This window comes from Eretmochelys imbricata, chromosome 1, assembly GCF_965152235.1.
Source record: "Eretmochelys imbricata isolate rEreImb1 chromosome 1, rEreImb1.hap1, whole genome shotgun sequence".
Lineage (NCBI taxonomy): Eukaryota > Metazoa > Chordata > Testudines > Cheloniidae > Eretmochelys > Eretmochelys imbricata.
The window spans coordinates 207,710,171-207,728,909 of record NC_135572.1 but is presented as its reverse complement, the minus strand read 5'-3'; the positions used below and the strand labels follow the sequence as shown (position 1 = coordinate 207,728,909).

General features: G+C 43.8%; 1 protein-coding gene across 1 annotated transcript in view; it reads left to right on the top strand.

Annotated features, from left to right (window-relative positions):
• POLQ (DNA polymerase theta) overlaps window positions 1–18,739 on the top strand; it is a 124,302-nt gene that overhangs the window by 2,936 nt on the left and 102,627 nt on the right. Inside the window, exons 2-6 of the mRNA XM_077807342.1 lie at window positions 246–428; window positions 1,496–1,626; window positions 3,527–3,683; window positions 12,772–12,880; window positions 14,407–14,626. Coding sequence (XP_077663468.1) covers window positions 246–428; window positions 1,496–1,626; window positions 3,527–3,683; window positions 12,772–12,880; window positions 14,407–14,626 — 800 coding nt within the window. The remainder of the gene's footprint in view (window positions 1–245; window positions 429–1,495; window positions 1,627–3,526; window positions 3,684–12,771; window positions 12,881–14,406; window positions 14,627–18,739) is intronic.

Genomic DNA, 18,739 nt, shown 5'->3' with positions numbered 1-18,739 from the left:
CTTCAGGCCATAATCCAATCTCCTAACTATTGGAGGTTAGGAGGAAACTTTCTCTGGGGGGCAGGTTATTTTGTAAGATTTCTTGCACTTTCCTCTGAAGCAGCTGGTCCTGGGCACTGTCAGAGATAGGATCCTTGATAAAATGGATCACAGCATGGCAGTTTCGGAAAGTTTAGTGCATATAAGGCCTTAGTGTCATATTACTCACTATGCTGCCTCTGCTGATGTTGGAATTTTTCCAAAAGGGCAATGCCAACAGATGAATATTCCTGACGACCAAGCAGACAAGCTGCTCCTGGCAAGCTGGGGTCTTCCTGAAGTAGTTCTGGAGAAATACCACAGTCTGGGAGTAGTACATATGTTTGAATGGCAAGCAGAGTGCCTGATGCTTGGACAAGTCCTGGAGGGGAAGAACCTAGTTTACTCAGGTATGCAGACATCTGACAGAATCATGCACTGTAACTAAGGCTAAGATTTTGTCATGAATATTTTTAATAGAAATCAGGGATAGGTCATGAGCAAAAAAGAAAAATTCATGGAAGCCATGACCTGTCTGTAACTTTTACTAAAAATATCCCTGACAAAATGAATATCCGCGATTCCCCATACAGCCTGAAGCTACACAGAGGCTAGGAGCTGCCTGCAGCAGCTGGGGGCTTGGGGTACCACTGCCACCTGCAGCTCTGGGGGCCCATGGTGGCTGGGAGTTTGGGGGTTTTTCCACAGCTGCGGCAGCTGGGAACTATGGGGTACCCCTGCAGCTTCAGGGGCCGCTGCTGGCCGGGAGCTCGGGGGTTCCGTGGGTGGCGGTGGACCCTGCAGCTCCCAACTGCTGCAGGCTGAAGTCAAGGAGGTTGCTGGAAGTCATGGTTTCCATGACTTCTGCGACCTCTGTGACTACATTGTAACCTTAACTATAACTTCACTAATATAGTATAAATGATTTTACTGCTGCTAAAAGGTGCTGGGCTGATGGCTCTGGAGGCTGAAATCATCTTTGCGTTAGAGGAGGTACAGCACAGATTGCAGCAGTAATTGGGCTCAGCCCACTGATGTGCCTCTGATCTGCTCTGATGAGACCAGATATGAGGAGGGAGTCCAGTCTCCATGGCCATTTCCTTACTTGGTGTCTTTTCTGAGACTCGTAACAGGGAGCCAGTTAGTAACAATTGTGGCAGCACCCTTTTATGTGGCTTCCTGTCATCTAGGAACTGGATGGAGACCCACTGGCTTGTTTTACTTGGGTGACTGAACCAAAGTTGTAATGACTTTCAGTCATGGTGGACCAGGGGCTGGGTATGAACTAGCCTTAAAGTGAAAGTCTCTGAGTAAAATTTTCAGACACACCTAAATCCCATTTTTAAAAAGTGGCTTAGATGTTTAGGCACTTCTGAATATTTTTCTTTATATGCAGTTTCCACCTCTGGCGTCATCCAGTAGCTAATCGCTTGCAGTTTAAGTTTTGACACACTTTTCTTGGATCCTGTTATTTTAGCTCCTACTAGTGCTGGGAAGACGCTGGTTGCTGAATTACTCATCTTGAAGAGAGTCCTGGAGACCCGTAAGAAAGCTCTGTTCATCCTCCCCTTTGTCTCTGTGGCCAAAGAGAAAAAGTATTACCTACAGGTAAGTGGAGTACAGGAGTGTGGGGGTATGGCTCAAAGTTGTCAAATTAAACCTTTTCAGAACCTTAATCGTGTGAAAACGTTTGTATGAAATTGGGGGGTGGGGTGGAAATTGAGCTTTGTGGAAGACAGAAATTCTGTTTTGCAAAGGATTTTGAAAATTGGTTTAGTTTCGAATCAGAACAAAATCCAAAACATTGAAAGTCTGTGAAGGAATTTTCGGTTGATCAAAACATTTCATTTCAATTTCTACTTTTTATGTTGTATTTTATTTGTGTGTTTGTGTAATTTATGTATAGTGTGTATATATAACACAAGGTCATTTCAAAATAAAAAATGTGAATGTTTATTCCAAAACTGTTGAAACAGGATGTTTTGACACTGTTGGAATGTCTGTCTGGTTTTCTTCTGAAACAAACTTCCAGTGTGATGGTGCTGCTCACCTCTCCTTCAGCTGTGTGCACTTCTTCCTGCAATAAGGCTGTCACGTTCTGGGGTGCAATCCAGATCAGAGTGGGGTTGTCACTGTCTGCTTTGCACACTTCACAAGGCTTTGCTGCTGTAGCTCCCAACCTGGGCTGTTCACAACCAGCCTACAGGTCACACACTGTGTGTCTGTGCATAGCTGGAGTCCTAGTCTAGCACCTCTGACCCCAGCAGCTTGCCAGCAATGCACCAGTCACACTTTGGCTTCCACCATCTTTGGTTACTACTTGTTAGGTGACCCCAACATGCTCCCAGTCGAGGATTTTCCCCAAAACATGTGTTCTGCAGTGTCCAGCCCTTTCCTGGGCTGTTCAGATATTAAGGTTCATTGCCCTTTCATGGAGTCAATTTTCAACAATTTGCTACTTTAACTGGAATTACCAAATTGTTCAGTTTAAACACAGCACTGGGTTGTTTGTTTTAGATTAAAAATAAAACAAATTTATTAACCGAAGAAGATAGGAGTTTCAATATTTCAAGTATGACATAAAGTTAGATGTTACCAGCAAATAAAAGTGAAAACATGCATCTAAAAGTCTAAAACTGAATCTAGCAAGTTTTGGTTCCAGACTTTAAGATGGCCTTTCTCACCCACAGTCTTCCAGCAAAATGGTGACTGACACTCTCCTTGGCCAGGATCTCTCCCAAAGGTGCTGGTGCCTTTGTCATCTTGGGTGAAAGAGAGACTTGAGGTCCTCTATCCTTTTCTTTTATAGGCCAGTGAACCTTTGAGGTGGATTCTTCAGAGCGTTACCCTTCAAAGTAACATGTATTCAAGCAGTAAGGAAGGTGACATGGAATCTGGTGGTGAAGGGGCTTCAGGCTCTTTCTTCACCCACTTGTGTTTGGTAAATTGCAAATTGTTATATTTCCTGCCATCTCCTCCTCCTGCTGTCTTGAGGACCCTGTTTACCTCAATTTACATAAAAGTAGTAAACACATATTCCTTTGTTTAGGATAGGTCTTTTAACAACTTATCTAGGCAGAGCTGTGTGAGTTTGAACTTGTGCTAGTAACATCATATGGGGCATTTACAACTTTACATATAATGTAGCAACACACATTTCACTATAATATTAATTGACCAATTAGTTATACATTTTCAAATCATACTTCACAAGGCATATTTTCTACAAAGTTTATTATAGTAAAGAGCAGGGTGTGAATAGAGGGATGCATTTGGTCACAGTGACTTGGGCTGCTCTGCTGTGGGGCAGAAAGCGCACAGTTGAATAGGAGACAGCAGGCACTAGCTGGCTCAGCCATGCTCTTAATTGGGTTAGCTAATATAGTGTTGGGAATGTCTGTTTTAGGATGTGTGTACTGTACTGTGCTGATTCCCGTATGCAGCACACGTTGATCACAAGTAAAGATTCTAATTCTGTGAACAAATGTTCTGTCTCCCTGGCACACAGACTCTGTTTCAGGAGGTGGGTGTGCGGGTAGAAGGCTATATGGGAAGCACTTCCCCTGCTGGACATTTCTCAGCACTAGATGTTGCTGTCTGCACCATTGAGAGAGCCAACGGACTAATCAATAGACTCATAGAGGAGAACAAGATGGACTCACTGGGTAAGATGCTAGGGCCTGATCTGTCTGCAGGAGGAAGGAGCATGTTTATTGTGTACAGTTCATGAATTTTGTTTTGAGATTATGCGCACTGTGTATGTTTAAGCCCTTATTTTTACTCTACTCTTGCCTTGTACTTCTTGTGCAAAGGAGACATGCTGTGGCACCTGGGTGTGTCTCTTTGACTGAGACAGTTTTTAACTATCAGTAAGTATACAGGCTGGGACCTGGCAGAACAATGAGATGGCTGCATCCTAGGTGACACCAGTTGTCTCTAGCTTGAATGCAGAGTTTTGAAAGTGGAAAATCACCAGATGGGGTGGCTGGGAAATGTGTATGTGTGGAATGGATGGATCGCACTTGTGGTCTGAAGTGGGGATGGAATTGTAGATGGGGCTTTTCTGGGTCTGGCTGGTTGGAATTTATGGATGAGGCTCATCTGTGTTGGCTGACGTGACTAGGAGGACAATAACCTTAAACTATTTTTTCCAATAGTAATTTAAGAGGAAGCAAGCCTGCTGTCTTTCACAGTTGTGGACTTGCTGTATTACTGTTGTCCTAGGTTTTGGTGGTGTCCATTAAATAAGATGCATGTAAAGAGATGTGAAACCATTAGGAATCTCTGGGTATTCTGTGTGCATGTGAGGAGGAAGCTGTATTTTCCCAGCACAATTAAAAATTCATTCTTCCTTTGTGTTTGCCTAGCTGATACTTTATACACTGTTGTTAAATACAGAATCCCTCCTGCCCTGCCCCGGGCCTGTGATGTTACTGTAGTATTTGGAGTGATATTTTAAACCAAGAAAAGACACAAAACTAAATGAATATTAAATTGTGTGACCCTCACCCTTGACTTTCCTGACCTGTGTGCATTTCATGCCATAATTTTTCATTGTACCAGTCAGGTAGCTCTTAAAGACAAGAGAGTAAGAAAGCAAAGTTAGAGGCCGATGATTTTATCTTCATGTGTGATGTGCACATGTTGGATCCTGGAGACTACAGTGATTTATGTGCTATAAATACTTTCAGCTGACCAGTGGAGGTGTGGGTGTACTTCAATGTGCCAAGCTGCAGTTTTTGATTAGTTCTAGTACAATCCCTATGCCTTTCTAGAACAATCCCTATGTCCTCATGGGGGAATATTGCCAAAGGAGGATTATATAGGTGTGGAGAGTCGGATAAGTATATGATTAGATGTGCAGAGCTTGTGTCTACTTACTGCTACCTCATTAAAATTTGTGAAATTGTCTTGCATTATTTGAAAGTACAAAAAAAATCAAACTGATAAAATATCATTTTTTGATACTTGATTATTTGGGAAGTTATGCAAACTAATTAATTTCTGCCACCCTCACAAAAAATCACTTTTGGAGTAAAATAATCATGACAAATTTCATCCCAAAGGGTAATTTTGGAGGTAAATTTTATAAAAGCCTGAAGAGACAGAGGCTGAAAATGACTTTAAATATGGCCAACAGCAAGCTAGTGTAATTCTGCAACATTGTACCTTGGATCTTTTAAGTCTAAATTTAGACTAGTTTTTTTTTCATGGAGTGTTTTATTCTTTGAGATAAATTATTGAGAGACAACTGCAGCTCTGGCTGGATTCCATCTCAAGCTTGAGCTGTTCCTTTTGTTGGTGTCAACCCCCTGCTGCCAGCTCACATTGCTTCTGGAAGTTGTTGAGAGAAACTCAATTCCTGCTGCTGGCAGATATGTCTGTTGCCTAAGGCAGTTCCGAGCAATTTGATTTGAGTTTAATTATTATGTAATCTATGCAGTTGCTTGCATCCCAGTAAACAGGAAAGGGAGAAGTTTCCTTGCAGTATTGTTTAGTATTAATGTGAGGAATAAATCTAGAGAAATTTTAGGAGAGCAGACTAAAGAAAAACCTTCTGTTAAATGTGCCAGCTGGGAGTGGGTTTGTATTGTGTTACCAGTGGTAGGTTTGTAACTTAAAAATTAAGTTTAAAAAGTAGAAGTTCAAAAATATCTGGATTTTAGTATTTTTGATATAAAAAAGAAGTTGAACCTTCTGTGGCTGCCCCGAAGAACTGTAGCAATTTAGGGGTTGTCTACACTTGCAAATTAATTCAGATTAAGGTAGGTTATGAATTTAAAAAGCAGTAGCCATTCTGGAATAACTGTAGACAAGCCCCCAGAGTAACACGAGCACCTTGCATATTGTAGCTGTCTTCATTTTCAGTAGAGATGCAGTTTAAAGAGATTACAACCCCCTTCCCCTCCCTGCTTGCACTGCTCATCAGGTTGCTGAGTTAAAAAGAATGTTACATGCTGGGACTTGCGCAACCATTGGAGACTACTTCTGTTTTAAAGATGAGGGTAGCCGCCTTGTTTGAGCTATTGTGGGTACTTCGGCGGCTGCAGTATAATCTCAACAGATGCCTCCATGGTACTGCTTGGAGAAAGAAGTGTTGTATGTGTAAATGACTGTCAGGCCTGGCTGATTTGAGCATGGCTCAGATTCCCATATACATGGTTATACTGAGAGCTTGGATGTCATGCCTGAATAACAATAGGAGGTACAGAAGTCCCTGCCCATAAAAAAGACAGTAGTACTCTGTCTTTTGGCATATGAATACCATTGCTATTATAGGCTTTATTTCAGGAAGCAATTCAGGCCATTTGTTATTATGAGCACTCAGTGCCAATTTCCATTCCTTTTGTGAACACCACGGCACACTACTCCTGGGGGAATTCTGCACCGCTGCACAATGCAGAATTTTCACAGAAATTAATGTTCTGTGCAGAATTTCCTTTCCCCCCACAGAAGTGGGCCGCAGAGCTGCGGTCGCCACTGGACCTGGCAGAGCCCAGCTCGCAAATAGAAGACCCTGCTGCAGTTTCCAGCATGCCCTGAAGGAAGGAGGTGGTGAGAAGGAAATGCCACACAAGCCCTGGACCCAGCATCAGTCTTTCTCTCCCTCTGGATTCCTGGGCTTGGGGGGGGGAGGGGAGGGGTAAAGGGGTGTGAGTGTCTGGGCTGTAGGGTGCCCTGTGGCTCGGCTCTGGGAGAGGAGGGGGTGCGAGTGTCTGGGTTGGGGGGCACCTTATGACTGGGCTCTGGGGGATAGGGGTTGCGAATGTCTGGGTGGGGGATGCCCTGCGGCTGGACTTGGGAGGCTAGGGGGTCCCAGTGTCTGAGCTGGGGGGGCACCCCGTAGCTGGGATCTGGGGGGAGGGGATGTGGGTGTCTAGCCCCTCAGCTGGGCTGTGTAGGGGGATGGGGCAGAGAAACAGGAACTGGGTTGTAGGGGTTTCTTTAACTATATTCCCTGGGGGAAAATTTATGTCTGTATTGTTACAGACATAGTTACTGACAGGTATTTTGAAATAAATTACCAAAATAATTGAAACTGGCATGATTATATAGTGTTGTTTTGACAAATAAAATATGCAGAATTTTGCAGAATTTTTAATTTGTTGGTGCAGAATTCCTCCAAGAGTAACACTGCATGGCAGAAAACATCACATCTGAGACATGCCCTCCTGGGGCCTCTGACTAAGACTGTTCATAGGGAAGTCTCTTCATGACAGACCTGTGAGGTGCTGCTGTTTCATTTAAAAAAATAATAATAATCCTGTGCAGGACTTGAAAAACCCACTTGCCCTTGGTTAGTAGGAAGCTGTTGCAGTAGCCATCAGGTTAATAAGAATAAATGTGAACCAAGTGTAAATGAATGCAGCGCTGTGTCTGCCTGAATCTGCAGGCAGCTGTAGTACCTTTATTGTTGCACATAGTTTTGCCAAATTATAGCAGATTGAAAAGTGATTGGACCATTATTTTCCCTGCTTCTATTCAGTGCTTTGTGCTGTGGTCAGCAATGAAAATGACTAGAATCAGGTCTATGCCACTTTGATGTTGCTAGGGAAAGTTGTAAGAAAAATGAGAGGAAAGCATTGGTGCTATTCAATAGGGAAAGAGACTCCAAAAGAGGCTGTGGGAAGGGGTAGAGCAACATAGACACCGCTCACCCTCAGCATGCTCATACAGCAGCCTGGAAGGAGACTTTGGGTTGGGAGAGGCAAATGGAGAATACACTTTTTCTTTCCACAACCTAGAGGCACAGACTATGTGGACACTAGCTAGCCAGAGGCTAATGCAAAAGATGGAACTACCAGTTATGCTCTAGAGACATCACTCTGGTAGAAATGTCATCACCCTCTCCTTTCTCAGGGCATGTCTACACTACGAAATTAGGTTGATTTTACAGAAGTCAATCTTTAGAAAGCAATTTTATACAGTCGATTGTGTATGTCCCTACTAAGTGCAGTAGGTCGGCGGAGCGCGTTCTCAATACCATGGCTAGCATTGACTCACGGAGTGGTGCACTGTGGGTAGCTATCCCACAGTCCTCACTGTCCATTGGAATTCTGGGTTGAGCTCCCAATGCCCGATGGGGCAAAAACATTGTTGTGGGTGGTTTTGGGTAAATGTTGTCAGTCTCCCCTTCCTCCCTCCCTCCCTCCCTTCTTGAAAGCAATGGCAAACAATTGTTTCATGCCTTTTTTCCTTGGTTATCTGTTCAGATGCCATAGCATGGCAAGCATGGAGCCTGCTCAGCTGAGCACTGCTTCTGTGAGCATTGTAAACACCTCGCACGTTATCCTGAAGTATGTGCAGAGCCTGGCTAGGAGCCGCCAGCATGAGGATGAATGTGAGGAGGACATGGACACAGACATTCCTGAAAGCACGGGATGTGGCAATTGGGATATCATGGCAGCATTGGGGCAGGTTGATGCAGTGGAACGCCGATTCCGGGCCTGGAAAACAAGCACAGACTGGTGGGACTGCATAGTGTTGCCCGTATGGGATGATTCCCAGTGGCTGCAAAACTTTCGCATGCGTAAGGCTACTTTCGTGGAACTTTGTGAGTTGCTTTTCCCCACCCTGAAGTGCAGGAATACCAAGATGAGACCTGCCCTGACAGTTGAGAAGTGAGTAGCGATAGCCCTGTGGTAGCTTGCAATGCCTGACTGCTACTGGTCATTCGGGAATCATTTCGGAGTGGGCAAATCTACTGTGGGGGCTGCTGTGATCCAAGTAGCCAAGGCAATCAGTAAGCTTCTGCTAACAAGGGTTGTGACTCTGGGAAATATGCAGGTCATAGTGGGTGGCTTTGCTGCAGTGGGGTTCCCTAACTATGGTGGGGCGATAGACTGAACGCATATCCCCATCTCAGCACTGGACCACCTTGCCAAAGAGTACATAAACCGCAAGGGGTACTTCTCAATGGTGTTGCAAGCACTGGTGGATCACAAGGGCTGTTTCACTGACATCAACATGGCATGGTCAGGAAAGGTGCATGACGCTCACGTCTTTCGGAACTCCAGGCTGTTAGAAAAGCTACAAGAAGGGACTTTCTTCTCAGACCAGAAAATTACCATTGGGGATGTTGAAATGCCAGTAGTTATCCTTGGGGATCCAGCCTACTCCTTGCTCCCATAGCTCATGAAGCAGTACGTAGGAAGCCAGGACAGTAGTAAGGAGCAGTTCAACTATAGGCTGAGCAAGTGCAGAATGGTGGTAGAATGTGCCTTTGGATGTTTAAAAGGGTGCTGGTGCTGTTTGCTGAGTAAGTTAGACCTCAGCGCAACCAACATTCCCATTGTTATTGCTGCTTGCTGTGTGCTCCGTAATATCTGTGAGTGTAAGGGGGAGACGTTTATGGTGGGGTGGGAGGTTGAGGCAAATCACCTGGTAGCCAAATTTGAACAGCCAGGCACCAGGGCAATTAGAAGAGCACAGCTAGGCGTGCAGCGCATCAGAGAGGCTTTGAAGACTAGTTTCATGACTGTCCAGGCTATGGTGTGACAGTTGTGTGTGTTTGTCATTGATGCAAAACTGTGCCCTTTGTTGAATGTACTTCCCTGTAAGCCAGTCCTCCTCTCCCCTTCGACCACAGCTGGCAAAGGAAATAAAGTCCCTATTGTTTTGAATCCATTAATTCTTTATTTAAAAAAAAATTGAGATCACTGACAATGCTGACTAGTAAAAGGTAGCCCGGGTGGGATGGAGGAGGAGGGAAGGACAAGACTGCATTGCTTATTGTAGCTACACTACAAATCAAAACTGTTTGAATGACAGCCTTCTGTTGCTTAGGCCATCCTCTGGAGTGGAGTGGCTGGGTACCGAGAGCCTACCCCCACCTTCTTGGGGATCTGGGTGAGGAGGATATGGAACTTTGCATGGAGGGCGGGCGGTAATACAATGGATGCAGTTTGGGTCTGTGCTCTAGTAGCCTTTCTTGCAGCTCCACCAGACACCTCATCATGTCCGTTTGCTCCCCATTAGCCTCAGCATGTCCTCCTGCGTGTCCTGATCACCCTCACTGTATGCTTTCCTGGTCTCTGCCATCGCATGCCTCCATGCATTCAGCTGCCCCTTATCAGTGTGGGAGGACTAAATGAGCTCTGAAAACATGTCATTGGGAGTATGTTTTTTTTCGCCTTCTAATCTCCGATAACCTCAAGGACAGAGTTGATACGGGGAGCATAGAAACTTTTGAACCTGCAGGGGGAATAAAAAGGGAAAGTAAAATTTAAGATGATACATTTCTGAGACCAAAAGGGAGACTTTCACAGTGAATCAAGCAATTCACAGCAGACAGCACATGTGTTTTTGGTACAAGGTCGTATTTTGCCTTTTATATTGAGCGCCTGCCGATATGGTGACACATCACACACGGCTGGGCAACAGAATTCGGTTTCCAGGCAGCCATGGTAAGCCAAAGGGTACACTTGGTTTTTTCTGTGTTCATAACATATGGGAATGGTTTCAAACTGCAGCACCCTTCTTTCCCATAGCAAGCAATGCCAGTTGGGTTTGCCATTTAAAAGGAGGGGCTGTGGTTTTGGGATGTATGTGCAGCAGCAATTCCGCCCCCCCTCCCCCATGTGTGGCTATTCTCTGGGCTGATCCCTTTTAGCCAAGCACAAACAGCCCAGCATGAACGGGGTCTAATGTGCCAGGGATCACTAAACAGAGGGGATTACTGTTCCCTTACAAAAAAAATCCCCTATTTCAACCTGGTGACCATGAATGATATCACTCTCCTGAGACTGACACAGAAAGATAAAGACCAAATGTTGCATGGATGCGACCAAAACCCAGAACCGTTCGCTGCCATGCTTTGTGCTGCAATGATTCCAGACTACTTGCTACTGGATTGGTGTGGTAAATTGTCCTACTGTGGAGGACAAAATAAGGCAGCCCCGCTGCCCCCTGAAACCTTCTGCAAAGGCCCTGGAGGATTCCCGCTCCATCCCCAGGCATGTTAACAGACTTTTCCAGTAGCTGTACTGGCCGTGAATACATCCTAATTCTTCAGTGCAAATCAAACATTAAACACAATTGCTTTTAACCCCTGTAGTGTAGTTACAAATGTGCACTCACCAGAGGTGCCGTCTCTGCCTTCAGGGGCCGGGAACAATACACCTTGGGAGGGTATTGGCTCCAGGGTGATGAAAAGGTCCTGGATGCCAGGGAGAATGAATTCTCTGCTTGCCTGCTGCACGTTCTCCTCTTCCTCATCCACAAAATCCTCCTCCGTGATGCTTGAGGACTTCCCCCTTGCAGGTGTCCATGGACAGTGGTGGGGTAGTGGAGTCCCACCCTTCGAATGGCATGCAGCTGATCATAGAAGCGGCATGTTTGGGGCTCTGACCAAGGGCGACCGTTTGCCTCCTCTGCCTTTTGGTAGGCTTGCCTGAGCTCCTTAACTTTCACGCAGCACTGCTGTGTGTCCCTGGTGTAGTCGCTGTCCACCATGCCCTGTGCGATTTTGGCATATATATCAGCATTTTTTCTGCTGGTTCAGAGTTCTGCCTGCACAGATTCTTCTCCCCATATAGCAATCAGAACAAGGTTCTCCCGTTCGCTCTATGCTGGAGCTCGTTTGCGATTCTGGGACTGCATGGTCACCTGTGCTGCTGAGCTCGCCACGCTGACCAAACAGGAAATGAAATTCAAAAGTTCCCGGGGCTTTTCCTGTGTACCTGGCTAGTGCATTGGAGTTGAAAATGCTGTCCAGAGTGGTCACACTGGAGCACTCTGGGATAGCTCCCAGAGGCCAATACCATCGAATTGCACAGTGCTGTGTCTCTAGTACCCCAAATTCAACCCAGGGAGGTCAATTTTTAGCACTACTCCCCTTACCGGGGAGGAGTACAGCAGTTGATTTTAAGAGCCCTTTAGGTCGGCGGAATGGGGTTGGTTGTATAGATGCATTGCTTATAAAATCGACCTAACACGGCTAAATTCGACCTAATCTCATAGTGTAGACCAGACCTCAGTAGCTGGCAGAGCTAAGTTGTCTTTTTGCTTTTATGTTGCTTGGGGGACGGAGGGGCATCTTTTCTCTCGGTCTTCAGCTATGTGTACACTAGGAGCGCTTTACCGGTGCTTTTACCAGTATAACTTATTCTGCTTTGAGCAAAACAAACTATACCAGTAAAAACACTTACCAGTATAACTGTCTATGCTAGGGATTTTTCCAGCATTGCTATGTTGGTAAAAAAATCACCTCCACAACCTATGTCACTCTGCTGGCAAACTTGAATATAAACCTAGCCTAAGTGAGGTGGAAATGTTCATTTCATCTGGACTTTCTCAAGTTTGGTGAGGTCTGGAAATTTAGAAAGATGTTGTAATTAATTTGGATTGAGGTAGGGTATGAATTTAAAGAAGAATAGCCATTCTGAAATAACTGTACACAAGCCCTCGGAAACCTTAATTTGGTGAGATGTTGAGTTTAGAAAGATGATGTAATTTGGAAAGATGGGCATTCTGCTAGCTAGACTCCACCAAACACACTGTCAAATTTAATTTTCTTTTTTTTTAAACAAAAAAATGTTTGGAGGTAAAATGTCATGAAACTGATCTGCTGCTTCATGCACTAATATCGGAAGAGAAACAGTGACAGGAAGCTGCAGAAATGTCACTGGCATGCACAGGAGTTTTGTAAATTTCAACCATTCATATGGAATATGGTGCTGATGGAGTGATGGAGGTTTGTTCTTGCTTTTGAGCTTTGGTGAGTGTAATATCTGCAGTGCTTCTTTTCACCAGGGATGGTGGTTGTGGATGAGTTGCACATGCTGGGAGATTCTCACCGAGGATATCTGCTGGAACTCCTGCTGACCAAAGTTCGATTTGTTACAGAGAAAGTTGCTAAAAGGTGGGTAGACTGGGGGTGTCTGTCTTTTAATACTGAATCCTGAGCAACTTCAGCATCCAGTGAAGTGAGCTGTAGCTCACGAAAGCTTATGCTCAAATAAATTTATTAGTCTCTAATGTGCCACAAGTACTCCTTTTCATTTTGGAGATATGGATTGGCTCCAGGAATTTGGTGAGAACTCTGATCTAGGATCCCTCGGTTATTAAGGTCTCACCACATCAGGAGGCTATCACTATAGTCAAAAACCTTTTTCCTCATGTTTTTAAATGTGTGTTGATGTAAAATTCTTTTTTTTTTTTTTTTTTTTTTTTTGGGGAAAAGAAATTGGGATAAAGCTTTAAGTTCAAATATAAAGTAAGCTAACTTTCACAACCTAATAGATCTCACTGTCAACAATGTTTTGATATGTGTGAAAGAAGTATATGATCAGGCATCCTGCTTTGGGCTTTGGTAGACAAGGGGATATCTTGGAGCAGAGATTTGCACCTAGGGTTGTAGGATTGGAATGAACGCTAAAATGAGGAAATTTTATTACTCCTTTTTTCTTATGTTTGTTTGTTTTTGATTAATTATAAACATTATATGCAAAAGAAAAGCCTTAGCTGACTACAGCTATTCTCTGCTGAGTTATTTTACCTACTTACAGGCATATTGCCATTTGACATGGAAAAGATGAAAAAGCAATGATCACAAGCGTCTTCTATACTAAATCATAAAACATCTACACGCCATAATACGACAGTGAGCCCTTCATTACTCTAAGTGTTAAGCCATCCTGAGCTGGAGTGTAAGGCTTTGAATAGTTGTTGCTTTTGTGAATGTTCTAAGAAAGTAAATTGTATGTAATTCAGACCAGACATGATCTATTTAGTTCCAGACTCAATTTGTGTTGAGATGCTCCACAATAATTACATCTTTGTATATGCGTTGGACATTAACAGCATGCCCAGCAAGGCATGTAGAATGTGCAGGAGCATACATAGTGGTGGATTAAGAAATACATAATTTTTAAAAAATTGTACACTATGGTGGCAGACAAGCTTTTAAAAAAATCAATCCTGTATTCTGTGGTTAGAGTTATGGATGGGCCATGCATTTGGTGAGTGATTTAGCCCTAGTTTTTACACAGATTTAGACTTTTCTTTTTCCCTCTCCTGCTGCTAATAGCTCACCCTACCTGATCGCTCTTGTTACAGTGTGTATGGTAACGCCCATTGTTTCATGTTCTCTGTGTATATAAAATCTCCCCCCTGTATTTTCTACTGCATGCATCCGATGAAGTGAGCTGTAGCTCACGAGAGCTTCTGCTCAAATAAATTTGTTAGTCTCTAAGGTGCCACAAGTACTCCTTTTCTATTTGTAGTTATGTATGCTGAGAGGAGAGTAATCAATTTTTCTGCTCCAAGGTATTCAATGTATTGCTTTGAGCATCGGGATCCCGGATTGGATGGATAGGATTTGGTATTCTGCACCAGAACACTGGCCTAGGGTTCTATTAACTTTCATTTTCTTTTAACCAATTATAGACAGACAAAGGAGAACAGTCCTGTTTTTGACAGCATACAGATAGTAGGCATGAGTGCCACCCTCCCTAACCTGGGTCTTCTGGCCTCCTGGCTGAATGCTGAGCTGTACCATACTGATTTTCGCCCTGTTCCCCTCATGGAGTGGGTGAAAATTGGCTGTAATATTTATGACTCTTCAATGAAGCTGGTGCGGGAATTCCAACCCATGCTGCAAGTGAAGGTAACTACTGCTTCTTGCGAACTAGCTGCTCCAGGATGACATTGTTTCTACTGTCTAATTAAAATGTATCAGTAGATGTGTAATGTTTTCAAGTAGCTGACATTCCTACCCTGTTTCTAACATAGTGTGTGCACTCAAAATAAGGGCTTTTCCTGTGATTTGATTTTTATTGGTAAACCATCTTAAACTCCTTCCCAAGATAGGGTTTTCCCCAGCCAGGCCTATCTGTCCCTAGTTCCCTTTGCCTCAGAGAGATACTCCATCCCCTCTTATGAACTAGATTGGAGCTAATTGGACACATCTGAGATAAAAGTTCATAGATTCTAAGGAAAGAAAGGACCATAATGATCATCTAGTCTGACCTCCTGTATAATACTGGACATGGAACTTCCCCAAAATGATTTAGCTAGAGCATATCTTTAAAAATAAAATAAAATAAAATAAAAATGCAATCTTTATTAAAATGTTTGCCAGTGATGGAGAATTAACTGAATATCTTGGCAAAAATACCTTTGCATCTCTGCAGGTTTTGAGCATCTGAACTCAGAGTAATACAACAGAAGAGCCTTGCATTCTAATGCTGGGTCCCAGAAACTGTTATCTGGTTAAAAATGTACATGAAAATTTCCTAGCTAGGTTAATTCAAACTGCTTAATCCTTAGCAAGGAGCCTTTTCTTTTTAATCCCTTTTAAAAACTACTGACAAAACCACCCAAAACCCAGAACTTGGTGGTGATGGGGGCTTCAACTATTCAGACATGTATTGGGAAAGTAATATAACAGGGCACAGATTGTCCAACAAGTTTTCGGAATGCATTGGAGACAAGCTTATTACAGAAGGTGGAGGAAGCAACTAGGGGAGAAGCAATTCCAAAGTTGATTCTGACAAATAGGGAGGATGATTGGTTGATGATTTGAAGGTTGAAGGCAGCTTGGGTAAAAGTGATCATGAAATGATAAGGTTCATGATTTGAAGGAACAGTAGAAGAGAAAACAGCAGAATAAAGAGAATGGACTTCAAGAAGGCAGAGTTTAGCAAACTCAGAATTGGTACGTAAGATCCCTTGGGAAGCAGTCTAAAGGAAAAAAATGTTCAGGCAAGGTAGCAGTTTTTTAAAGTCACATTATTAAGGGCACAAAAGCAAACTATCCCAATACATAGGAAAGATGGGAAGTGTGGTAAGAGATTACCCTGACTTAACCAGGAGATCTTCAATGACCTGAAACTCAAAAAAGAGTTATGCAAAAAGTGGATACTAGGTCAAATGATGAAGAATGAGTATAAAAAACAACACAAGCATGTACGACAAAATTAGGCCAAAGCGCACAATGAAATTAAAGTAGTTAGGGACATAAAGGTACTGAGACACCATTTTACAAATATATGAGAAGCAAGAGGGAGGTCAAGAACAGGGTAGGCCCATTTACTTCAGTGAGGAGGGAAAGACAATAACAGAAAACGCAGCAATGGCTGAATTGTTCAAATGCCTCCCCGCCTCCTGGCTAAAAGGGTTCAGTGATTGGATGATTAACACAGTGAACCTCAGTGTAAATAGAGTAGGATCTGAGGCTAAAAGAGTGAAAGAACAAGTTAAGAATTATCTAGACAAGTTAGGGTATGTGTACATTGCAGTGTAAGCCTGGGCTCAGGCTTAGACTGGAGCCCAAACCCCTTACCATCTACACACATGTCTCTCAGACTTGGGCTCAGACTTAGAGTCCTAGCACCCTGGAGGGTTCAAGCCCAGGTCAAGCAGTGACCTAGGGTTGAGCCCTATTCCTTTGCAATGTAGATGCAGCCCTGATTGACTCATCTCCTGGGAGTCCACCAACAGTATCCCACAATCCCATGGGCCAACTTCCTTTGTTCTCTCTATCCAGACAATCTCCAATCGACTCAATTGAAAATGGAAGCCATCCTTCCTTGGCATACAGCAGCAACTCAGTAAGTCCGCATTAATTCTTCCATTGTCTTCTGATCACTGAGCTGCAAACACATCTTCGGAGAGCCTTCTGTGTTTGCAATGGAGATCAAGCAGAACAAGCCTTTTATAAAGCACACTGCTTCATGGTAATGGGATTATAGCCAGTTTTCAGTGAATCTCTGATGTGAGGCCAGTAAAACTATTCACTTAAGCAAAAGTACCAGCAGTGATCACACGTACCAGCAGACAGCTAAAAAGCTGGCAGCTTTGCAAATTTTCCAGACTGGTGACCAGTGCAGGGAGTGAATTAAGTGTCTCAGGAGCAAGTGCTGGAAGACCAGGGATCAGAACCATACCTTGTGCAACTCGTAAGGCTCATGCCTGTTTTTATGAGGAGTTAGACTGGTGCTTGGCACTGTGCCTAGCATAGAGTCAACCATGGTGCATGATGACCTGGTCAGCCTGGATGGCGCCCTGCTGTCCCCTAAATCCAGCATGGGGACTGATGGGAGCCAGGAGCAGGCTCTGAGTGAGGACCATGAAGTGACTCTGTTTCTGAAACCAGTCAGAACAGGCTTTGGAACAGGATCAGCAGTCAATTCTGGGTCTACAGTAAACCCAGAGGAGACAGAAGCTGCCCTTGAGCCAGGTAAGTTTCTGATTCGAATTAAAAGCTTACTACAGTAATGGGAGGGACTTCTGCTCTAAGAACGAATGCAAAAATTATGAGAAGCCTCAGCTACCAGCATGTATCCACTAATGGCGGATTGTATCCCATCGGTTTGGTGCCCTTCGAACCCCCCGGCATGTGGAGTTCAAAATGGCAAAATGCAAACAGTAAAGAACAGGTTTAAAGAGTATTTTAACTGATTGCTAGGGTCATTCATGGTTTTTCTTAAAGTAATAATTGCTTAAGTTTGCCGCTCTATAATCACTCAGCATCTATGGAGCTGTCTGGAAACAGTGAACTTAGAGAGTGTGTGTGTGTGTGTGTGTGTGTTTGGGAAAATGTGTTCTGTTTCCAAATCTAGTCCATTTCAGTTAGAGGTAGTCCATGCAGTCTGCACGTGACAAAATTATTCCTCCCATGTATGATTGGGGCATCAAAATTTTTTATCCAGAAATGTGCCGTGGTCAGGGAGGAGGAAGGCTATGGAGTTTTGTGTGTTTGAATGAAGCCATGATAGAGTAAGTTATGTGTAAGCTATTACAGCACCCTGTTAATTACCTCATGGATACTGATAGTGTCCACATTGTGGGGAAGGGCATATTTCCCAGGGCCATCTTGGTAGGTGACTAGCCCACTCCACTCACAGATGTGCTCTTCAGTTACTATATGTTTGAATATTTCAGCTGCATACACTGCAAGTTTACACTGGTAGCTTGCCAACAGGGCACTACAAGAACAGTTATGTCCCCCAAAATGTGAAAGGTCTGAAATGATAGAAAAAGCCTTTTGTAGCAAGGGCACTTACCACCCACCTTCCCCACCTAAGTAGTTATTCAATTTTTATAAAACAGAAACAGCTTGTAATTTTAAACGTATCATTATCTGTGCACTTCTGTAATTGCGATTAACGAGGTGGTATCCAGGGAGATTCTGTGGACTGAAGCATCCCTTTTACAATATATTTTGGTTTAGTTTTGATATGTAACACTTGCTGTCCTTGAAATTCCCCAAGAAATAATTCTGTGCTCCTTCACTTAACTATTTTAGACAATAACCCTCTGTTTCTGGTTCTATTTCTGGCCCCTCAACCTTCATTGGCTGCCGTACATCCAGTACTCAACGCTGGCCCAACATACCTTTGTGGATCATTCCAAGAAGAAGTGTTTCATGAACAAGTTATGGTTAAAGTTCTTGAGAGGGCTGACAAGCAGGTCCAGTACCAGAAGCAGAAGGACATAAGACTGGAGAATGGCATGCCAAAGAGGCAGGAGGTGAGGTTGAGGCTCACCGTGCAGCTGGAAGTCAGGGTTTCAGCAAGGGAGCAGGCACGTGCAACTCAGTTGCTGGAACAGGAATGGTGGCTAAGGGAGGACAGAGCTCAACAGAGAGAATTGTTTGAGCGACTCATCTCCAGGTACTTCAGGAATATCTTTAATGATTGCCACCTTCGGGTAAACCACACACCTTACTGCCTCAGAAACCTCCACCACCACTTTACCCACAGTCGCCTTTCCAACT